Below are 21641 nucleotides of genomic sequence, written 5' to 3'. Positions count from 1 at the left end.
CCCACTAGGAGGTGTGCTATACTCCAAAAGAGCTACAAGATTTCCCCAATTAATTTTGACTGAAACCCAGGGAACATGTGTTGGTATGGATAATAAGGGGTGGGATAAGGTTGGAGGGAACATAACGTTGGATCAGGTCAAGTTTATTGACAGAGGCTCATTAGCAGAGATTCTAGATTTAATGATAAAGCTTGGGGAATCAGGAAGGGCTCTAAGTTTGGTTGGTTGGCCGACACTGAATGAGTTGAAATGCCAGACCTGCCTGGTTTAATAGAGGGAGGGGTTCAAAGGCTTAGGGAGATGAGAATGTTAGTGTGGATTTGTCTCTCAGGACCCGCTCACCCACCTGGGAGAATCCAGAGAGCACACCTTTCACCACGATTGAGAGGGATAAGTTTGCGACATCATAGAAGAGCTCTGTGATCACTGTTCTCTGTAAGCCGGAAATTACTTGAGATTGGCTGACACTGACTTGGGGACTGAAATGCATAGGGGGTCATAGGATCCCAGGCTGGCTGGGCCAAGTGGTGGCTCTCAAGGACCAAAGGCAAGGAGGTGTTCTCACTGTGATGGACAGCAAGGTCCAAACAGCTATCAGAATAGTCCTACTCAAAGAGAATTCCAGCATTGGCCAGTCGAACAGGGTGCTCCTAGAAGTGAGATAGATTGGAAGCCTGCTGAATTCCCTCTATCTATATATGCAGAAGAGCTTTAGGTCAAGTGAATGAGTCCAACTTGACTCATAAATACAGAGTCATGACCCCTCAATCAATTTACAGGCTTGAGTCAGTTTACGTGTCCAGAAACTCTTCAATGAACCAGTGGTGGGACCCCTTGAGGAAGGCCCCTGCTCTATTGCCAAACATTTAGATGGTTTGTCTTTCTCCTAGCCTTCCCCACAGTGACCCATGCCAGGGTGAGTGTACACTGGGGAAAAGGAAATAATCAGACATTTCAGGGACTACTGGACACTGGCTCTGGACTGATACCAATTTGAGGAGACACAAATGTAACTGTGTCAGATTAGGGGCTTATGGAGGTCTGGTAGTCAATGGAGTTTTTAGCTCAGGTCTGTCTCACAGTGGGTCTCGTGAGTCCCCAACCCCACCTCGTGGTTATTTTCTCAGTTCCAAATGCATTATTGGAAGACACAGACTCAGCAACTGGGAGCATCCCTACATTGGGTAGAGGGGAGCCTGCAGGTATGAAGGCAAAGGTGGTCAGATGAGATTGGCGTGGCTGGGGAGGGAGGAGGGAGAGGCTAGTGCTGTGGGCCTGTTCAGCCTTCTCATTTCCCCTCCCCTGATCCCCTGCCAAGGCTAGGGGTCTCTGTGCTGCCGTGGGGTCACTGGCCTGTGCAGGGGCTGCTGGCTCACTTGCTGGGCCTTGGTGGGCCTCCGGCTCACTTTGTTACACTGGGCAGAGCACTGAACCTTCCTCTGTCTGTGGAACCCAGTCTGTCTCCTTGTTGTGTGAGAGCACAGGAAAGCCATGGCGGCGGGTGGGGGGCAGGAGGATGACGTAGATGCATGGGCTCGGAGTGCACGGTGCTCTGTGGATTAGATCCCTGACAACAAGCAGAGGAAGGTAAGTGGTGAGTGGGATTGGGGGATGGTCAGCATTGACAACACCAAGTAGGCTGATGTGGAGGAGCCCCTTTCAGGAGGGGCTTTCTGCTGCTTGCCCTCTCTCCACAGTGGGGCAGCCTCCTTGTCTAGAAAACATCTCCATCTCTGCCCTGCTGGGGGCCAGCAATGATTGCAGCTGTTAGAAAATCCCCTGGGATTGCAGAGAATGGGTTCCCCACCCCATTACTCCAGCTTGTACCAACTTACCCTCTGTGTCCCAAGCTGATCACTAGCTAAAGTGGAGCCTAGTTGGGACTCAGGATTGTCACTAGCCCTGGGGCACTGATCCAGGCCAGCCTGTGTCTAGCAGCCAGCTTTGACTAAGAGCGAGCCCACCATAGGTGAGCGGTGATTGAGCACTTGGTGTGCTTTCATGGGCATCATTGCCCTGACACTCTACCTAACCCTAGTGGGGCAGGTACTCATTCTGCAGGGGAGTAACAGGAGGCTCACAGAGGGGAGGCACTTGCCTGAGGCCATTTAGCCTTAGGTCCTCTCTGCTCACACCTTCCCTTTCTTCTTTACCCCAAATGAGAAACAGTGAAGGTGGCAGCCAACTTTTCAGTCTAGCCTATGGCAGCAAGCATGTTGAAGGTGGCCAGGGGTGGGGAGGGAGCCAGCTGAGTGATTAGCAGGGCCAGGATGGACCTTGGACTTTGCCCACCTCTCCCAGCACTGCATCCTGGCCCAGAGTGTCCCTGAGAGTGAACTTGGCCCAAGAGCAGGCTAGCCTCCTCTTGCAAATTAAGCCACTGTGTTCAGGCTGTGCCCCTAGGCTGCCTCTCTGGGCTCAGACCTGTAGCGGGGTGCCCAGATGGGCCAGTGTGGAGAAGGTTAGACTGATAGGGTATCTGTGAGGAGCAATGCCTGGCTGCCTGCACCCCAGCGGTCCACAGTCATTTGTACATCCTGGTTAACTGGAGGGTGGCAGCTGGAAGTCAGTGTCCTTGGAGAGAGTGCAGTGAGGAGGGTGAGCCCCAGGACTCCAAGGTCCTCTCCCATCGGGAGCCGGGAAATGGATGGCCATGGGCAGGGTCTCTGCCAGGGGCTGGGTGAAATAATGTCACCTCCCCTTCCTGGCTGCTGGGTTACACCATAACCTCTGGCCTGCAGCTCCAGTTCCTTCTTCAGAAACAAAAGGCTCTCTGCCCTCCTCCAGTGCCCCCTTCCTTGCCAGGTGGAGCCTCCAAGATAGTCTTTCAAGCCAGGGGTTGCATTCAGGAGCAGACAACTCCTGGTGCTCTGCTAACACCAAGTCAGGCAGGACAGGGCACCCTGGGCCAGGGACCGGTGGGAGAAAGAAGGAATCTGTCTGGGGCCCTGCTGATCTTCAGCCTGGAGGCAGAGGCTAGCTCAGAGGAGGGCTGGATAAATGCAGAACAAGTGAGTGAATTGACAACGCTTGGGACTTTCATTCATTCAAGGTTTTCCTTTCTTCTGAGTGATAAGTGCCAGGAAGAGCCATGATTCTGGTGGGGGTACTGCCTGAGGCAGGTCCGTGGGTAGGTCCCAGGACCCTCTGAACCCTAGCATGCATGTGGGCAGGGCCGGCAAGTGGAAGGGGGCACCCAGACTCGAAGTTCACCGCCAAGTCAGCCATCATGCCCCCACCCCATACGAGGCCCTGGAAAGAGAGATATGCACACTGCGCCCCCACCCCGTAAGATGACCCCCCTTCTGAGTCCACAGGTCTTCAAGGTCCCAGCCCTTGGGACCGGGCGCAAGGACGGAGTGCAGGACCCACCAGCAGGGGCCGCGCTTGCTCTATGGGGTCCTGCGCTGGGGCGGGTCCCAGCGGGGCTGCAGTTCCCCGAGGCGCCGCCGGGGGCGCTGTGGCTACAGCTCCGACGGCCTGGGCGATTCCCTGCTTTGGGCTCGGGCCTCACGCCGCGCCACCCGTGATCCCCGCTGCCGGGCCGGGTTCTCGCACCCCAGCCCCACCCTGCGCTCCAGCAGCTCCACGCCTCCCATGCCCCGCCCCTCCCCGACTCCTCTCCCCACCCCCGAGTCCGGATCCAGCCGGACTCGGAGCCCCCTCGCGGCCCTCGCGCCCCAGCCCCACCCCGACCCACTGGCCCCTCCCCCGCACTCCCCTCCTCCCCGCCAGCCCTAGCGCCGCCCCGAGCCCCGGCCCGGCTTCCCCCCCGGCATCCAGTGGTCAGAGCCAGCGTCCCCTGCCTACCTAGTTCGCTGGCGCCCAACATGCCAGTGCCGGCACACAAGCCGAGGCCTCCTGGCTTCCGAGGATGTGGGGGCCGTTGGTGTGGGGCCCCATTTGATGGGCTTCAAGAAAGTGACCTGTGCAAGGAAAGCAGTCGAGGCCCAAGGTGCCTCTGCCGCCGCCGCCGTCAGCGTCAGCAGTCAGCTGGTGGGGGACAGAGCTGGGTTGGGGGGGAGGCAGGAACCTCCCAGCTCCAGCCAAGCCCAAGCCCCTTATTCAGGGCAGATGGATGGGACCCACCCTACTGGTGCCCCCGGCCTTCTCTCGCTGTGGCCCTTTCACGCCTACGTTTTACTTTCTGCCACCCTGGCCCACTCCAGGGGCATCAAGTCCTGAGGTTCCATCTCCTACGCATCTTTGCCCACTTCTCTCCCCGACAAGCGACAGCTCCTACCTGTCTCAACCAAGGTGATCTTTGCAAAGTAATAATCAGACCAAGGTCACTTCCCTCAGTGGTTCCCACAGGCTCTGCTTGCTAAGGTTCAGGAGAACGCCCCCTCCAGCTTGATTTCCCACTCCACAAATAATAGCTGTTTTACTTATCTGTGTTAATTTTAGCTGTGTTATTTATTTAACAACTATGTTGTTTTTATTACCTACACCCTCTGCACCCAAACCCCTGCACCTGGGGCTCTAGGCCAGCCAGACTCCGTTCTAGAAATATGCTCCTGTGTTCCTGGCTCCCAGAGTTTGCTATTCCTTCTTCCTTATCCTCTCCCAACATGTCCTGCCGGAATCCTTCCAGAAGCCTTTCCTGGTTGCTCTGTCGCAGTGGCTCTCTCCTTCCCCAGGAGGCACTGTGGGTCTCCTGGGCTGCACATGTAGCATCAGCTGAATGTGCATCCAATTGTTCTGCCTTCTGCCCACTCCCCCTGCAGGTGTCCTACAGTCTCAGGATGAGCAAAGCACACATCTACATGAGTGTATCCGTGGCCTGGGGGATGCAGGAACCCCAGAACCACCTGCCAGTCTACTCTGATCCTGGGCACTAGGGCTCTGCTTCAGGAGCTTAAGGGCAAGAAGCACAGGGAGGACAGTTGCTGAGCCTCCGGTAGCGGACAGAAGGGGAGGCTGCTGGGGACGGGGCTGAGGGTTACCTGCAGATAAGCGCCTTCCACTCCAGCCCTCACCACCCTGCCAGCACCTGTCTCTAGGCATGATTTATTCCTTGTAAAACCCTGGAGATTATCCATGGTTCAGCCCCTGGCTTCATGTTTTATCATGTTTCATCTCCAACCAGGACATTTACAAGCTACTCTTGGCTTCAAAGGGTTTGGCACCCGCACTGCTAGAGGCTGGTGCAGAGAGGAGATAGGGCCCTGTGGGCTCTGCTCCCTGAGATGTAGTCTGTCTGTTGCCCTGGGCTCTGCCTTTCACCTCCGTCTGCAGTGGATTTTTGCTCCCTTAATCTCAGGAGAGTGGATTTTTCTTGGGTCCCTATCTCTGAGACCGGAGCCCCTGGTGTGTGTCTGGAGGCTGGGGGAGGACAGGGCAGCTGGCATCAGAGGAAGGGCAGCAGTGACCAGTGTAGGGGACAAGAATGTTCTCCGAGGATGGGGTGGGGGTCAATTTTGAAGATCTTGTGGTCAGAGAAGGAAGCCTGCAGCTTAGGGAGGGGTCTGGCAGGGAGCAGGGCAGAGTTCAAGGCACTTGCCCCATGATGCTCTGCCTCGGGCTCTGGGTTCTGGGTCTTCCTGGGGCTGGATATCTGCCGGGGTCACCTGCTAGGAGGGGTAGAGCTGGGCTTGAATCAGCTCCCAGTGCCGGAAAAGTTCCTGCTTGTCAGCTTTGTACTGTGTCCCTCCCCTAGTGATGGCTGCCTGCCCCCCTCATTGCCTACCACGCTGAACTGGGCTCTGGGAGTGGGTGGGTGGGGTGGGTGGTAGACATCCCTTAGACGCCCCTCCCCCGCAGAAAACCGCATCCTCTATGTGCTCAGGCAAATCCGGCATCTGAAGTGGAAAAACCCCACACAAATCAAGGACAGCTGGCCCCACTCTCTGCCGCGGCCCCCTCCCCTCTGAGGAATCCCAGCAGGCTCTGGGAGTGGGTCTGGGGGGGTAAGGGTGTGGTTCTAAAGGGGGAAGTTTCTGGAAACGCTACATGTGTGAAATCTCCCCCAGCTCTCCCCCACGGAGGGTGGGACTGCACGGTGTTATTAATCACTTTCTAGAGTGGGGCAGCTGCTTGTATACCCTGCACTGCTCCCTGTGGGGTCCTGGGCTGTGTGTGGGTGCTCACCTTAGGCTGGAAAGAGGGTGGAGGGGGCCCTTGGGAGAGGGCTCCACACCTAGACTCTCTCAGACACACACACAGAATCGGTCACTCAGTCACTCAACAGACATTCATAAGCACTCAGCGTGGTTAGGCACAGAGCCACAGAAGGGATCAAGATGGACCCATCCTGTCCTTGTAGAGCTCATGGATGGGTGGAGGAGATAGATGATGATCAGAATCACCCACAGAGAAAGCGTTACAGTCTGTGAAGGAGATACAGACATAGCTGGGTAGCTGGGTCATGGATTTGTGAGGCCAGGCTGGGTCCTCCTCCCACCATGACCTTGCTCCCTAAGATGCCTTCTCTAGACTTGCCCTGTCTGTCCCCCTCTGCTCTGGCCCTCCTTGTCATCTCCCCCAGGGACAGTATTTACTTGGTTCAGCAGCCTGAGCAGCTCAGCTCACCTCCTTTTCCAAATTCTCCATCCTCCTGGCCAGCCACCACATCAAACCTGGCTTGTCTGCATATCTGACGGCTGTCCTAAGGAGGCTGAGCAGATGGACCTCTGTGTGGCCATCCTGTCTGGGTGAGGGGTCTGGATGAGGTGAAAGGGTAACTGAAATTAGGCCATGCCAAGCCTTCAAAGCCAAGGGGCCCCCAGGGAGATCAGGCTGGGCAGAAGGGACTTGCTCACACCTATTTCCTCTGGACAGAGGAGGTGTGACCAGACAGGGCAGGAGGTGAACCATCCTCTCAGGGCACAAGGAAAGCCACCCACCCTGTGTCCCCATGGCCAGTCTCTTTTAGGGCCCCAAAGAAACTTTTCACCATGTGGCTCAGAGAGGGGAACCCACTATCCTTGGGTCACAAAGGAGGGAGCAAGCGGGTAGCTGGGGCTGGCGCTGATAGCAAGGCAGGGTGGAGGCAGAGTGGAGGAGAAACTCAGGCATCCTGGGGAAGAGGGAAGGAATGTGGAGAGGCATATTCTGAAATTCCCAAATTTAACTTTCAAAAGGACTCTTCATATAGAGCTAAGTGTAGAGTTACCATCTGACCCAGCAATTCTACTGCTAGGTATACACCCAAGAGAAATGAAACATGTCCACATGAGAACTTGTAAATAAACGTTCACAGCAGCATGATTCTCAAGAACCAAAATGTCAAAACAACCCAAGTGTTCATCAGCTCATGGAAGGATAAACAGAATGTGGTCCATCCACACAGCAGAATATTATACAGCCATAAAAAGGAACAAAGAGTTGACCCTCATGCTAAATCATGAATGATCCTTGAACATGTTACGCTGAATGAAAGAAGCCAGTTGCAAAAGGCCACACAATGTATGATTCCACTTACACGAAATGTGGAGAAGAGGCAAATCCATAGAGACAGAAAGTAGATTAGTGGTTGCCAGGGACTTGGGGAGGGGAGAATGGGGAATGACTGCTAACAGGTACGGGATTTCTTTTCGGGGTGATGAATATGTTCTACAATTTATGATGATTGGACAACATTGTGAATATACTGAAAACTGCTGCATTTGAGATGCTACATGGTTGAATTGCATGGTAGGGGAATTGCACTTCGATGAAGCTGTTCCTTCAGAGTCAGGACTGAGGTTGCCATTTTAGGGACCAGAGCCTTGGGGTGGGAGGGGCCTGAGACCATGTGCTGAAAGGAAGTTGAGACTGGGACCAGCCTCAGGCCAGACTCTAAGGGTCTGCTCCCTGGGAATGGACCTCGGGCTCTACCCACTTCCTCCGCTTCCCCCACTGCACCCCACCTCTGCTCCCTGCTGCTGAGCCTTTCCCCAGCTGGCTGGGATGCTGTTTACCTGCTCCTTGCCTGACCATCACCTCTAGAAAGGCTTTGTCAACCTCTCTCTCTACTCCCGTCCTTCTACCAGCCGGACTTTATTGAGTGCTTAGCAGGTGCCAGGCTCTGTGAGGAACTGGGGATATGCTGATGAACAGACATCCCAAGACTACCATCCTGGATGTCCCCAGATTTTCACCCACCCCTCACCTGAGAGCCAGAGGGTGTGTGGAGCGAGGGGATTGGCTGTCAGACACTTCAAGCACACTCTTGTTCCTGGACCTCAGTCTCCCACTCCCAGCATGGTCGATGTCCTGCTGTTTTTGCTAAATTCTTCCTGGAAAGTCCTTAAGCTAGTGTGTGTTTATGTGTAGGGGAGGGGGTATGGAAAAGGCATTCCCAGCAGGGAGAACAGCATGAGCAAAGACTAGGAGGTGGGAACAGCTATGCCTGTGATGGTGCAAGGAGATGGAAGAGCCACCAGGTTTTAACGCTGGAATTGGGAGCCCTGAGTGGTGGCTGCTAAGACTGTGGGTGGGTTCTGCAGGTGGAGTTGGATCCTATCTGGGAGAGTGCTAAGGAGAACTAGCCTATCTGGAACAAATCCTGTTTTAAGCTAGACCAGAAGAACTTCCTGTGACCCTGCGTGTGCCAGCATGCACCCCAGACAGTGCTGTGCCAACACCCTGCCCACGGGGCTCCTGACTGAGTCTTGCCCTGACAAGCAGGTGCAGACATGGCATCTGGAAACTGAACTGGGGCCCTGGTCAGTGGTCTTCATCCCACTGGCTCCATAGAGCCCTCTCCCGCCAGGGCTGCCTCTGGGTGAGAACTCTAGACGTGTTTATGGGTCATGGAGGCCCCTGCCCCTGGGAAGTGCTCCTTCCCCTGGGAATCTCCTTCCCAATGCCCTTAGATCTAGATACCATTAGGCTCAGGAGCAGCCCATTAACCAGCAGAAGCCAGCACAGTGGTCTCTGGGCATTGGCTGGAGAAAGGCTGGTCTCTATGGGGAGCTTGTGCCCACCTGCACCAACTGTGAGGCCAGGAAGGCTGAGGCAGAGGCAAAGCGAGGACGTGGGTTTGATTCCTTCTTTACCAGTGACTCACGCTTTCCCAGCCAGCCCTCCTTCTCTGCCTTCCTTTTGCTGTGCTGGGGGTTCAATGAAGCTGGGGGTGCATAAAGCTCCTGCAGTGTCCAGTGCCCAGGAGGTCTCATTACTTGCATGGCCACTGAGTCTCCCTGCCCCTCAGAGGAAGCTCTTAGGACAGGATCTAGGCTCCTCCTTCTAGTTTCCCCAGCACAGGTCTGAATCCTTCACATCTCCAATAGGAGCTACTTTGCCAGCATCAGAGATGGGTCACTGACATCTCACAGGAGCATCAGATGGACTCGGCTGCAGACAGACTGAGTGATACGGTAGAAAGAGTCAGGAGCCTGATGCCTGAACTTCACTGGGCTCTTTGGAAGGACGTCTGTCCTCCCTGGGCCTGTCTCCCAGACTCTAAAATGGTAGTCAGAGTTGACTAGTCCTCTCCAGCTGCCAGGCCCGTGATCCTGACGAATGGCAATGGCAAAGCAAACCGAGACCAGCAAGGCGCGCTCCAGTCCTATGCAGACTTCCCTCGACATTCCGGGAACCCCTCTGCGCACAAGGGCAGGGGTCCACGCGCCTTCTTGGCCCTCTTGCTCTGCCCGCTCACCTGTCACGCCGCCCTCATTAACAAGGGGCAGCCATCGGCCTCTAAGACAGGGTCCTTTAGCCAGCAGCGCAGTTCTGTCACTGTCCTGCGTCCCGATCCGCCGCCGCAGCATCCCTGCACGGAAGGGTGAAGACATTGGAGATGAACGGGCTGGGACCTGGGGTCTCCAAGCAGACGCGTCTGGGTAGTCTCTGAGGCTCAGAGTCGCGCCACAGCGCGGGTGGGTGCAGGCATGTCCCAGGCGGGGCAGTGGTCCAAGAGGGGCGGGGCACCCCGTCCCCGCCCCCGTCCCCGCCCCGCCCCCGCTCCCAGGCGGCTGGGCGGCTGGGCACAGAGCAGAAGCCGGGCGCCGACGGGCTGAGCGCGGCGCCGGCCGGGATGCGTGCCCTCCTGCAGCCCCCGCTCCTGTCCCTGGGCGCAGTGCAGCCCCATGGCAGGTAGCGGCGGCCCGGGCGGCGGGGCTGGGGGCAGCCAGGGCGCTGGGGGCGGGCCCGGGACGGCGCTTCGGGCGCCGCGTGCGCCTCTGCTGCTCGCCGCGCTGGTGCTCGGCGCCTACTGTCTCTGTGCCTATCCCGGACGCTGCCCGCCGGCCGCACGCGTCCCCGCGCCGGCCCCCGCCCCCGCAGAGACGCCCCGCGCCGCCGGCAACCCCGGGGCGCCAGCTCTGCCGGTGGCCAGCGGCCCAGGCCGCCGGCGCTTCCCGCAGGCGCTCATCGTGGGAGTGAAGAAGGGCGGCACGCGTGCCCTGCTGGAGTTCCTGCGGCTGCACCCCGACGTCCGCGCGCTCGGCTCGGAGCCCCACTTCTTCGACAGGTGCTACGAGCGCGGCCTCGCTTGGTACCGGTGAGCGCCCGGGCCCGCACGCCCTACCCGCTTCCTGGCCGGTGCCTTCCGAGAAGCGGCGTGGTGCTCCCTGGGGATCCCACTGGGGACGCGGCGGGGCGAGGTGTCCGGGCATCATCTGGGGCTTAGACGAGCCTATGTGGAGGGCAAGGCTTGACCTGGAGGACGCGGACCCCCTGCAGGAGGTTTTATGAAAAAAAGGGATGGTTACTGGCCGTGGGCTCCCAGAAACTTTGAAAACTCCAGGGAAAGTTCTGGTTCGGGGCTAGAGTGCTGTTCCAGCTGAGAAGTAGTTCCAAGCCAGTGGGGCTTGAGAAGCTTTAGAAGTGCTTCTTGCTCAGTCGCCCCTCCAGGCTGAGGGACCATGTCTGACCTTTGGCCAGTTACCCTAGCACGGGGCCTCCAGGGTCCCCCGCAGCCTCCTAGAAAGTGTCTGTCACCTACCCCTAAAGAACCCTGATCCTGGAGAGAGGAGTCCTTCTCGATAGTCCCGGGGGTTTGGAGAAAGTTTGGTCTTTAGAAAGGAGGAAGGTGCCCTTGATCAATGCCCAGGAATGAGAATTGGGACCCCAGCCTCATATCATGGGGCTCTGTAGCTGCCCTGCCTCCCACTCAGGATGTCCTTGGGGTATGTGGTGGAATTGGGGGAACACTCAGCCCCAGATGAAGTAGCCCGTCCTGGGGGCTGGTCAAACACCAGCCCCTCCCTGCCCAGGGTAGCACTGAAGGCCAAGTGTAAGGCCCTGCCCACTGCCTTCCTCAGTTGTGCACAAGCCCACATCGGTGTCCTGCCCCTTCCTGTGGGGAAACGAGGGCTCACAGATGGAGGGTGAGTCACCCCTCTCCCCACAGCACTTGCTTCATCCCCAACTTGCACCAGGCCCCTAAAGGGCAGAGAGGACGCTGCCCAAGGTCACCTGGTGAATTAGTGGCAAGTGGGGGTGGCAGGATCTGACTGCCAAGTTTACCAGTTTCTCTGTACCCAGATTCCACCCTGCCCCCACCCCTACTTGTTATCTTTGCCTTTTGCATTTAAATCACTCAAGGGTATAAAGGATTCCCAGTGAGAACCGGGGGTTCAGGCTCAATGAACTCTGAAGGGGTGCTGCTACTGGGGCGGGGGAGGGGGCGTCTAGGGAAGTTGTGTGGCGATGAGGGAGGTGAGTCCATTCTTCGACCACCTCGCTCCGCTGCGTCCCCAGTGGGACCCCTAGGGCGCACCACCATGCTGTTTCTCGGAAGGCACGGCCTGAATCCCTGCTTTCTCAGAGCTCAAGGAGAGACCGTTACCCAACTCTGGTGGTATTGCAGCATCTGAAAGCATCCTGAATTCCTCACTTCTGTGCAGAGGAGAGGGAGAAGGAGGGGAGGAAGAGGAAGGGGTGGAGGGGAGGAGAAGAAGGGGAGTGGGAGGAAGAGGAGGGAGAGGGTGGGGGAGGTGGAGGATCCATTGTTAACCATGGTACAAACTTCAGAGCCCACTGGTGACCCCAGAAGCTGGGCTAATGCGGGGCTGCAGGGGAATTGAGAACTGGGTTTAGACCTAAAAAGATTCCCGAAGAACCGGGGACCCTGAGGTCCCATCCAGGCTCTCCCAGGGCACAGGCTCTAGCTCTAGGGGACTGGTCTGGGGAGATTAAGGGACCTCAGAGCGAGCCAGCTGGACCCAGACCTGGGGTCAGATCCTCAGCCCTGGTAAGGGGTTCTTGGGACACAGGTGTGCCTGAGGCCTGTGATAGGAGTGGGAGGATTCAGGAGCCTGAGACTTTCTCCTTCCTCATTTATAGAGTCACCACACCGAGGGGAGGGGTGGGCCCGGAGGATACAAAGGGTCCTGTCCCCATCGTCGTTTCCACCCCTTTAATCTGGAGCCATCCTGGGGCTGGGTAGCGCTGACCCCTCACTGGCTGGTGCAAGGCAAGCAGGAGGGGGCTGGCTGAGTTTCTGGAGTACATGTGTCCACGGGCCCTCCAAGGGACATGGCCATGTGCTGACATGTGCGCGTGTGGCCTTGGTGTCTCTCACAGGCGCCTGTGCCTCTGAACCTGCCTGTCCTTCCAACCAGCCATGAATGTGCAGTGAGTCTGAAAATGCCCACCCCTGCCTAGGTCTCTCCAGCTGCAAAGAGGGTCCTCAGCACCTGTTCCTGGCTGGGGGGTTGGGATGGTAAGTAGAGGAGGGGTAGTCAGTGCCCCCAGTTGCATTTCTGGGACACCCTGTTCCCACTGGGTTGTGACCAGGCAGTGACTCTGGCCCTTCCCTTGGCCTCAGCAGGGGGTCCCAGGATGCTCAAATTTGACCTTGGCCAAATTGGCCCCACTCCCCAGGCCTCAGCTCACCCCTTAGGCTCTTTTGGATCCTCCTTCTTGGGGACTGTGACTCCCCCACCAAGTGCCCCTAAACTCACACAGCATTTGTTCATCTAGTCACTCAGTGAGCACCTTCTGTTTGGCAGGTGCTGGAGTCACACAAACAAATTTCCCAAAGTCTCAGTTCAGGAGGGGGTCCCCTGTCTGGGGACAGGTGGGGGCTATGCTTTGACTATAGCAGTTTGGAAAAGTGAAAAGGAGACAGGAGGGATGAAAGCAGGGGAACCCCCTTGGCTCCGGGGGCTGGAGCAGTGACTGTGGGTAGTAGGGGTCTGAGTATGTGGCGGGAGGGACCCGGGCTTCTGTGGGACTCACCCCCCTGTCATGCCCCCACCTCCACCATCAGCACAGTAAAGTTCCACACAGGAATCATAGCTGGTTTCTGCAGGGTCCCAGGCCTGGCTGGATGAGGCCCAGGCGAGGTGTGGGACGTGGGACGTCCGGGAGGAGCAGGCTGAGATGGAGGAGGGAGAGTCGCCTGGGGCTGGATGGAAGCCGCAGGGAAATGCAGACCAGATGAGCAGGGAGGGAGTGTCCGCCAAGCAACTTGTCAGATGTCTGCCAAGTGGGGGTCAGAGTCCTGTTCCTCTCATCCTCTCCCACCTCCCCAGAAGCCCCCATCCCCACCCTCCTCCATTCCCAGCTGAGGACAGGCTTTCTGCGGCCTGGGGAGGGTGAGTAATTGATCCCAAAGATCTCAGATCTCAAAGCTGGTTTGTGGCAAGAGCGGGCCTGGAAAGTCGGCATCCCCCCTTCCCATCGCCTTCTCCCCTCCACGGTGAGGCTGGGGGCACCTCCCCTGCTTCTGCTCCTCTGACTTCCTTGGAGGGAAAGCAACAGTGGGTGCTAAGGTCCCTTTAACTCTTGTTGGCTTCCTTGCAGCCCCTCTCCAAAGGTGGGTGAGAAGGGGTGGGGATACTCAGGACCAGAAGGGCCCAGTCTGGGGCAGGAAAGAGGGTGCTCCTGGGGTCACTGGGCACCTGGGGGAGGGAAGGGATGGAAAGGGGGTGTCAAAGATTGGCAAGGAGGGTCCTGGAGTAAACAGGGCTGGTTTGCTCCCTAAGAGTAAAGGGAGGGTAGTGACTTCTGATGAGGCACTGGCTTCTCTCTGTAGTCTTAGCATTGAGGTCCAGTGTGGGGCGATGCCCCCTTCTTCCGTCTTCCCTCTTGTGGAAAGGGGATTTCCTGAGCTGGCCAGCCTAGGCTGCAGCCCTCGGCCTCAGCTCTTGGCATTGTCCCCACCCAAGGTCTGTTTGAACTTATCCCCCAGGAGGGCTGGGTGCTGTTCCCACCTGGATTCCCAGCTGCATGAGGCTTAGAGCAGAATCCAAGCTGACATGCCCCTCCCAGCAGCTGCAGCCCAGGGGTAGGAGGCTGTGGGCCCTCATTCACCCAGCGCTTCCTGCTCCTTCTCTGAGCCTCAGTCTACCTGTCTATCAAATAGGGTAGTGAGTGTGGTAGAAAGGGTCCCAGATCGCTCTGTCATTGCCATGGGGGAGCAGAATTGTCCCCTGTGACTTCTGTAGACCAGCTCTGCCCAGGACCTTATTTTGAGGGGTGGAGGAAGCTCCCGTAGCCAGTAGATCATGCAGTCCACCCCACTCCCTTGAGCCAAATGGGAGGTGTCAGGGGAGCCCGGTGGGGTGCCCAGGATCACATGTGTACCTCCTCCTGTCCCAACATCCAAACACACCAAGCCAAACACCCCAACTTGTGTATCTGTACACCTATGTATCCCCCGGCCTGAGTTTTGTTGGGGGTCTGAGCAGGAAGAGGAGACTCAGGCCCTGCCTCCCAGGGGCTTGAGTATGGGGTCACTACTCTGGATAAACCTTGAATTCTGCCCGGTGTGTCACCCTTCTGTCTGGGACCAATTCTGGGAGCTGTTAGCCAGAGCAGGGGACAGAGACCTCCCCTCCCTAGTGCAGGTCCTGACAGCCTCTGCCTCTGTTGACCTAGTTCTTGGCCCTCCCTCTGAGCTGTTTGCTCAGCTGGCCCTGCTGGCAGTATCCTGCCCCGCCCCACCCTGCACTACCTGGCAGGCAGGGGCGGCCTTGGGACGCTGCTCAGGGTACCTGGCCTGCCTGGGCGGGGTGCTCAGGATAGGTTCCCCAGGTTTTGGGTGGTGGGGCTCTGCTAGCAGCCGACTCCCCGAGAACCTTGGGATGAGGTCAGTCACCCCCACCTCTGGTCAGAATGAGAGGACTTGTCAGAAATGCTGCAGCTGCAGCCTTGTACCCTGGGGACCAAGGCAGGTCTGGGAGGCCCAGGCAGCTGGGGTCTTGAGACGGACCCTTAGGCCACCTCACTGACGTCTCCAGTGCACTGGGCTGTGCTGAGGCTTTCAGCATTCTGGTGGGGCCCAGGTCAGGGAGAATTAGCAGGGCTAAAAAGGTGGGGAGAGGCTATGTAGGGGGATGGGGAGTGGGGAGAGAGAGGAAGGGCAGCTGCCATTTGTTGGTGACACTTGTCAATAACTAATGGCCTAATTCAGGGGATGCCATGAGCCACTTAATGAAAGTGAGACTGGGGTAATTACAGAGCAGGAGCCCGCGGGATGGGGAAGGTCATTGGAGCCCTGTGGGTACCAAGTCCAGGTCTCAGGCCTGAGAGGTTGGTTTGGGGTGAGAGGCCCAGCTGTGTCACGGTTGAGATGCAGTCTAGCTCTGGGAGGGGTGCGGGCAGCCTTGCAGTGTGGGCCCCCACTGTGGGCCGTGCTGGATCTGGGCACCCTCACAGCCCACATCCCAGGCTGCCCACCCAAGTGCTTAGGATGGGTGGATCTGGCTAGGAGTGGGGGGTAGGAAGGCATACCTACCTTGTAGTTAGGGCTTCCCTGGAGGAAGGGGAGGTTAGTCCCAGGGCCCTGGGGGCTGGTCTAGGGTGGGAGGGCTCTCAGAGGGCCGGCACCCGCTCATGCCCACCTCTCCTCCCACTTGTCCCGCAGGAGCCTGATGCCACGCACCCTGGACGGGCAGATCACCATGGAGAAGACCCCTAGCTACTTCGTGACTCGGGAGGCCCCCCGCCGTATCCGTGGCATGTCCCCAGACACGAAGCTGATCGTGGTGGTGCGGAACCCCGTGACTCGGGCCATCTCTGACTACGCCCAGACGCTCTCCAAGACGCCGGGCCTGCCCAGCTTTCGCGCCCTGGCCTTCCGCCGCGGCCTGGGCCCCGTGGACACGGCCTGGAGCGCCGTGCGCATTGGCCTCTACGCCCAGCATCTGGACAACTGGCTGCGCTACTTCCCCCTGTCGCACTTCCTGTTTGTCAGCGGCGAGCGCCTGGTCAGCGACCCTGCCGGAGAGGTGGGCCGCGTGCAGGACTTCCTGGGCCTCAAACGGGTCGTCACGGACAAGCACTTCTACTTCAATGCCACCAAGGGCTTCCCCTGCCTCAAGAAAGCCCAGGGGAGCAGCCGCCCCCGCTGCCTGGGCAAATCCAAGGGCCGGCCCCACCCACGAGTGCCCGAGGCCGTGGTCCAGCGCCTGCGGGACTTCTACCGGCCTTTCAACCGCAAGTTCTACCAGATGACAGGCCAGGACTTTGGCTGGGACTGACAAGGCCTGGCCCGCCCATGCCCTGCCTGGGGACTCGGGTGAAACCTTAATTTATGCCTGTCACCTGGCCAGGGTGGGCCGTATACATATACTGGGTAGAGAGGAGTATTTACAAAATAAAGTTTGGATCTCTGTTCTTGTACATGCCCTTGGGGGTTGGAGGGTTCAGGTTAGGAGGTGCCATCTTCTGGGGAAATGATACTCATACCAGCTAACTCAACCAGGCACTGTTCATGCCATGAGTGGTTAAAAACCTGATGGTGGTTATACATCCCTCGAGGTGTGCAGGGAGCTTGGCCGCCTGTCACAAATGAGCAACTGAGGCTCAGAGGCATTCGGGGCCTGCTCAGTGACACACAGCATAGCCCTGGTGACTCAGGAGGTCATCCTCGGGCTCTCTTCTCAGACCTGGGATGCCAAGGAGGACTGTCCCTGTGTTCCGGACAGGAAAATTGAGGCCTCACGTGGCCCACTTGAGCGGTGGGGCAGGATTAAAGATGAATCTGTCCAGCTTTCCAGGCTGCACCCATGACCCCAGCTAATTCTGCGTCCTAGTGCCCCTTGGACTCTCCCTCCTGGAAACCTGGTGAAATTGCCAGTAGCGAGTATGAGGTGACTCCTGTGTGCAGGGGTGGTTCTAACAGCCTCTAAGCAGCTCGCAGCAAAACCCCTGCATGACCCACCCAGGCCACGCCCACCAAGCAAAGCCCACACCACAGGCCCCACCCACCAGATCCTGCGCACTCCTTGGGCCATGCCCAGTCCCCCAGGCCCTCTGTGCCCTAGTTCCCTGGTGTTTATCCACGTGGTGCTCCCTCCTCTGGGATGGGCAGGAATAAACACCCAGTGGCAACCCAGCTGCCTGTTAACCCCCAACCAAGTTAGGCCAGATTTGGGCAGGCTGGGGTGCCCTGTTCACCTGTCTCTCCCAGAAATGCAGGGCCCCCTCAGTAATGACTGTCACCTGCTCCTGGCTACAGTGCTGTCTGCCAGGTGCCCACCAACTGCCCTGACAGTGACCCCCAGGGGTCCTTAGGCTCAGGTCTGGTATGCCCTGGGCCCTTATGGGACCTGGCTGTGGCCCCTGCACCCCAGCCCTTGGATCTATATCAGATGCTTGGCCCTGATGTGGCCTTTCCACCCCTGGAGTACTTGGAGCTTCTCCCTGTCCTAAGCTCCAGGGTGGCAGCGAGGAAGGATTTCAGAGCAGTGGCTGCTTGTCGGTTACTAGCACCCGCTCTGGCTGACTGAGCCAGACACCCCACCAGTCACCATGGTGACTGTTTTCACATGACCCCACGGGTGGTGTGTATTTTGGGTCAGCTGGTATTGGTGTGAGAAGAGGCTCAACAGAAGATGGGGAGGGAGACGGGGGCATCTGTCTCTAGTAGCCCACCCCTTGCTGGTTCTGGCCCCACAGGACATGCCAGTGTGGAGCTGCCCTAAGGGGGCCAGCAACTGCCTCCAGACCCTGCCATCAGGGCAAGGCCACAGGCAGGGCTGGGGACTAGTTCTAAGCGACCTTGGCGGAAATGTGATGGCAAATGTGGGCAGATGTGGGTAAGAGGTAGCCACAGCCTCCTCCCCAGCTCGGACCTCTGATGTGGGTGGAGGCAGGGCTGGTCCAATTTGCAATAATGATGTTGAGGACAGGTCACACTGCACCTTGGGATCCTGCTGAGTGACAAGCCTTGGGCTTGACAGCTGTGTCCCCATTCCCTGCAAGGGGTACTCACTTAGGGATGGCATGGCAGCCTGCCCTGGGTGGCAGGGGCAGCAGGGAAGGCAGGACAGCCCCTGACCCCTGGCGTAGTTCCCAGCCTGGTCCATGTATGTTTCTTCTTCTCCCTGGACATACCCTGTCCAAACTTTCGCCATCTCATGACTGGATGTTCTCCTGCAATGAGCTCTCTGCACGCACAGCAGCCAGAGGGGTGTCTTCAGAGTAAACCAGATCCCATTATTGTAAAACACCCCCATCTTTGCCCCCATTCCCATTGCTTCTAGAATGAAGACCAGATGCCTGACTGCAGCTGTTGAGGCCCTCAGAGGTGAGCCCCACCCCCAAGCCTGTGTGCTCCTCTCGCCCCTCAGCTTCTGCCCCCTTAGCCCCTCCCACCTGCTGTGATCTTTCCAACCTCATAGTCTTTGCATATGCTGTTCCCTCTGCCTGGAATGCCATTCCTTGCAGAAGGAGCAGACGGAGAGGGAGGCAGACTTAGAATAGGGTAGCTGTACTTTCACTCCAAGCTCATTTTCTCCCTAGAGGGGCTTAGAATCCCTTTCCCGAGCCTGCCAACATGACCCACTAATCCATTCCTGAAGCTTCTTGGAAGCAGAGCTGTGGGAGCCACTAGTTTGTCTGGTTTTGGGGCCCAGGGCCAGCTCAGAATGCAGACTCTGGAAGCAGCCAGGAGGAAGGGTGAACTGTCTCATTCTGCTCACCCTCCTCCCAGTGGCAACCAGGCCCAAGAGCCAACGCCCAGCACCAGGGGCCCAGCTGGGCCTCAGAACACACTGAGGACGGATGTGGGGGTCCTTCTGGCTGTGCGTGGGGTGGGGCTCCGGGGGAGAGTCACCGGCCTTTAATTAGAGTCCCAAACTGCTTCCCCAGTTGTTCAGTGGGTTTTCCATGTTGGAAGTTTCCAGATGGAATGAGCAACGCTGATTCAATTACCCTCTTCCTGTTCCCCCCAGTGGAGAAGGGGCAGCCAGACTAGGATGGGGTGGCGGGGGGTGGGGGTCTTCACAGCCCTGGTGTCCTGGAAGGGGCTTGGAGACATTTAGGGGTGGGTGGCTGCTTCTACCTTGGGTGTCCTTTCCTTGCCCCAGACCTCCTAGTCATGATTGGTAGGGTTTGGGGGCCTGTGGGGCCCTTCATCCCTGCCCAGTGGGGTGAGGACAGTGTTCTCCACACTGAGCTGAAGACCCTGAGCAGACCCTGGCCTGAGTGGCCTGATAGGCCCCTCCATCAGGCTGGAGACAGGGCAGGCATCAGACCTGGATCCAACCTTCCTATTTGCCCCCAAATACTTTTCTACGCGTATCTTCATTCTAGTTGAGGGGAGGAGCTCCAGAAAGTGCCAGCAACTTCCCCATCCTCCTCCTTATCATTGTTTGCACATGCATCACTTATAAGCCCACTGCCAGCTGTCCTCTGTGAGGTCTGATTCCTTCCCTTCCCCAGGGAGGCCCTGCCAGCCTGGGGACGCTTAGAGCACAGCTGTGGCCACCTACCTGCTGACTCCTGTCCTCAGAGGTGGTCCCTCTGTGGTCAGAGCAGGTGGGGCCCAGTGGAATGACCCTATTTGCTTCTCTCTCAGGCTCCTAAGAGTGGCCACAGAGCTGGGCTAGGTGTGGGAAGGGAGACTGGGCTCTGAGGTGAAGTCTGGATCACGGGGGGACTGTTCTGGGCAGCACTCATGGACTCCCTTTGCCGCAGGATGAGGGGTGCTTTGGGGAAAGACCTCATCCTTCTGGTCCCTGTGGCTGGTCCCCATGTTGCCCAGGTGGACATGTCTGGTACCTATCTCTCCAGCCAGATCCAGAGGCCCCTCCCAAGCTTTGTACGGTCCTGTTTCTGGGAGGGGATCAGGCCATGGGCAAGGGAGACTTGAGTGATGCGTGGAGGGAGAGACAGCTTTGCCTTCCAATGACCGGAATCTCTTGGGAGCTCCCCACTTCTTTCCTGGCTTCCTAAGCCTGAGACCCACCCTCTGCTCACCAGCCCACCAGGCTCCCATTAAGGAGCTTCTGGACTGCAGTGACCAGAAGGGTTCCCCTGCGCCACGGCTGGGACAGACCAGGGACAGCATGCAGACCCCCAGTGCTTCCCTCTGGGTGGCCACAGTGGCCTGCTGGGACTCTGGACCCCCTCTGTGCCCCAGAAGATGTGCAGTGGGGAGCTGGGGATTTGCTGATACCTGAGCCCAGGGGTTCATTTTATGGGACTGTCCCTTTCTAGAAGTTTCCTCTTAAATTGGCAAGTGCTGACTCCTGAGGACTCCCTCCTTGGAATTAAAGGCCAGGTTGAGGGGGAGGGGAATAGGGAAGGTTTAGGAAATGGGGGAGGGTGGAGGATAGGGAGTGAGTCAGGGGCCTCTGGACCCAGCGAATCCATTTCATCCACTTTTCCCCTGGTGTCAGCATCTGAGCCACTGGACCCATCAGTCCTGGGCACAACCATAGCCAGGGCCTCTCTCTCCTGCAGGAAGCGCCCCTCTCCTGTGGCCCTTTGTGCTCCTCTCTCAGGCTCTCTCTCTCAAGGTTCTGAACTTGATTTTTCTCTTTCCTCCGAATCTGCCTTATGTTCCCTGAGGAGGAGGACCACTCTCCAGAGCAACGGAAAAAGCACAGGGGGCGGAGCAGGCAGCAGGTGCCTCGAGGTCATATAGGCGGTGCTCAGGTGATGGAGGGCTGGTTAAGAGAAACTGTGACTATAACATAAGCCCTCCATGTATATACTTACAAGAATTAAACATGGTGTGCAAATAAAAACTTGTATACCACTGTTTGTGGCAGCATTATTCCTAAAAGCCAAAGAGTGGAATCATCTCAAGTGTCAATCAGCTGGTGAAGGAATAAACACAATGTGGTGCATCCATACAATGGAATACTATTCAGCCATAAAAAGAAATGAGGCAGTGATACATGTGACAACATTAGCATGCTGGAAAAAAGGCTGAGTGAAAGGGGACAGGTACAAAAGGACACATATTATATGATTCCATGAACGTGAATTTTCTAGACTAGCAGATCCTTAAAAACAGAAAACAGATCAATTGTTTCCAGGGGCTCAGGGAGGGGGAAAAGGGGTCAGTGCTTCATGGGCATGCGGTTTTCCTTCTTTTTGTAAAAATTCTTTTTAAAAATGTATTTATTGTTTGTTTGGTTTTTGTTTTGTTTTGTTTTGTTTTGTTTAATTTTTAAATTTTCTTTCTTTTTTTCTTTTGGGCATGGAGTTTTCTTTTGAGGAATAAAAAGTTTGTGAAACTAGATAGAGGCGGTGGTTGCACAACCTTGGGAAGGTATGAAGTACCACTGAATCATTCACTGTCACAAAATAAAATGATTTATATTGTTATGTGAATTTCATCTCCATTTTTCAGAAAAGGACTTCCATAGAAAAGTCAGCAGTCTAGGGACGGATCAGAGAGAGTAGGTTCTGGGGAGATCTTTATTAGTTCTCCAAGGACATGAAAGTAGGAATCATTAAGGAATGCGGACCACAGCTGTAACCGGATGAATTTTAAGTGAGAGGTGGTTCAGGGGCATAACTGA

The 21641-nt window shown here is 57.1% G+C and overlaps 1 protein-coding gene across 2 annotated transcripts; it reads left to right on the top strand.

The window, feature by feature from the left end:
* The first annotated feature begins 9913 nt into the window (after positions 1-9913).
* Positions 9914-16495, top strand: HS3ST6 (heparan sulfate-glucosamine 3-sulfotransferase 6). 2 transcript variants are annotated; one of them, XM_072942407.1, is made up of 2 exons: positions 9914-10399; positions 15746-16495. In XM_072942407.1, exons 1-2 carry the CDS (start codon positions 10017-10019, stop codon positions 16359-16361), a joined length of 999 nt encoding a protein of 332 aa, XP_072798508.1. In that variant the 5' UTR covers positions 9914-10016; the 3' UTR covers positions 16362-16495. The 2 variants fall into 2 exon arrangements, with proteins under 2 accessions (XP_072798508.1, XP_031542798.2); XM_031686938.2 differs by having other exon boundaries at positions 9914-10429.
* The last annotated feature ends 5146 nt before the right edge of the window (positions 16496-21641 follow it).

This window comes from Vicugna pacos, chromosome 18 (genome assembly GCF_048564905.1).
Source record: "Vicugna pacos chromosome 18, VicPac4, whole genome shotgun sequence".
Lineage (NCBI taxonomy): Eukaryota > Metazoa > Chordata > Mammalia > Artiodactyla > Camelidae > Vicugna > Vicugna pacos.
Note: the sequence above shows the minus strand (reverse complement) of the source record. Positions and strands in the feature narration are given on the sequence as shown.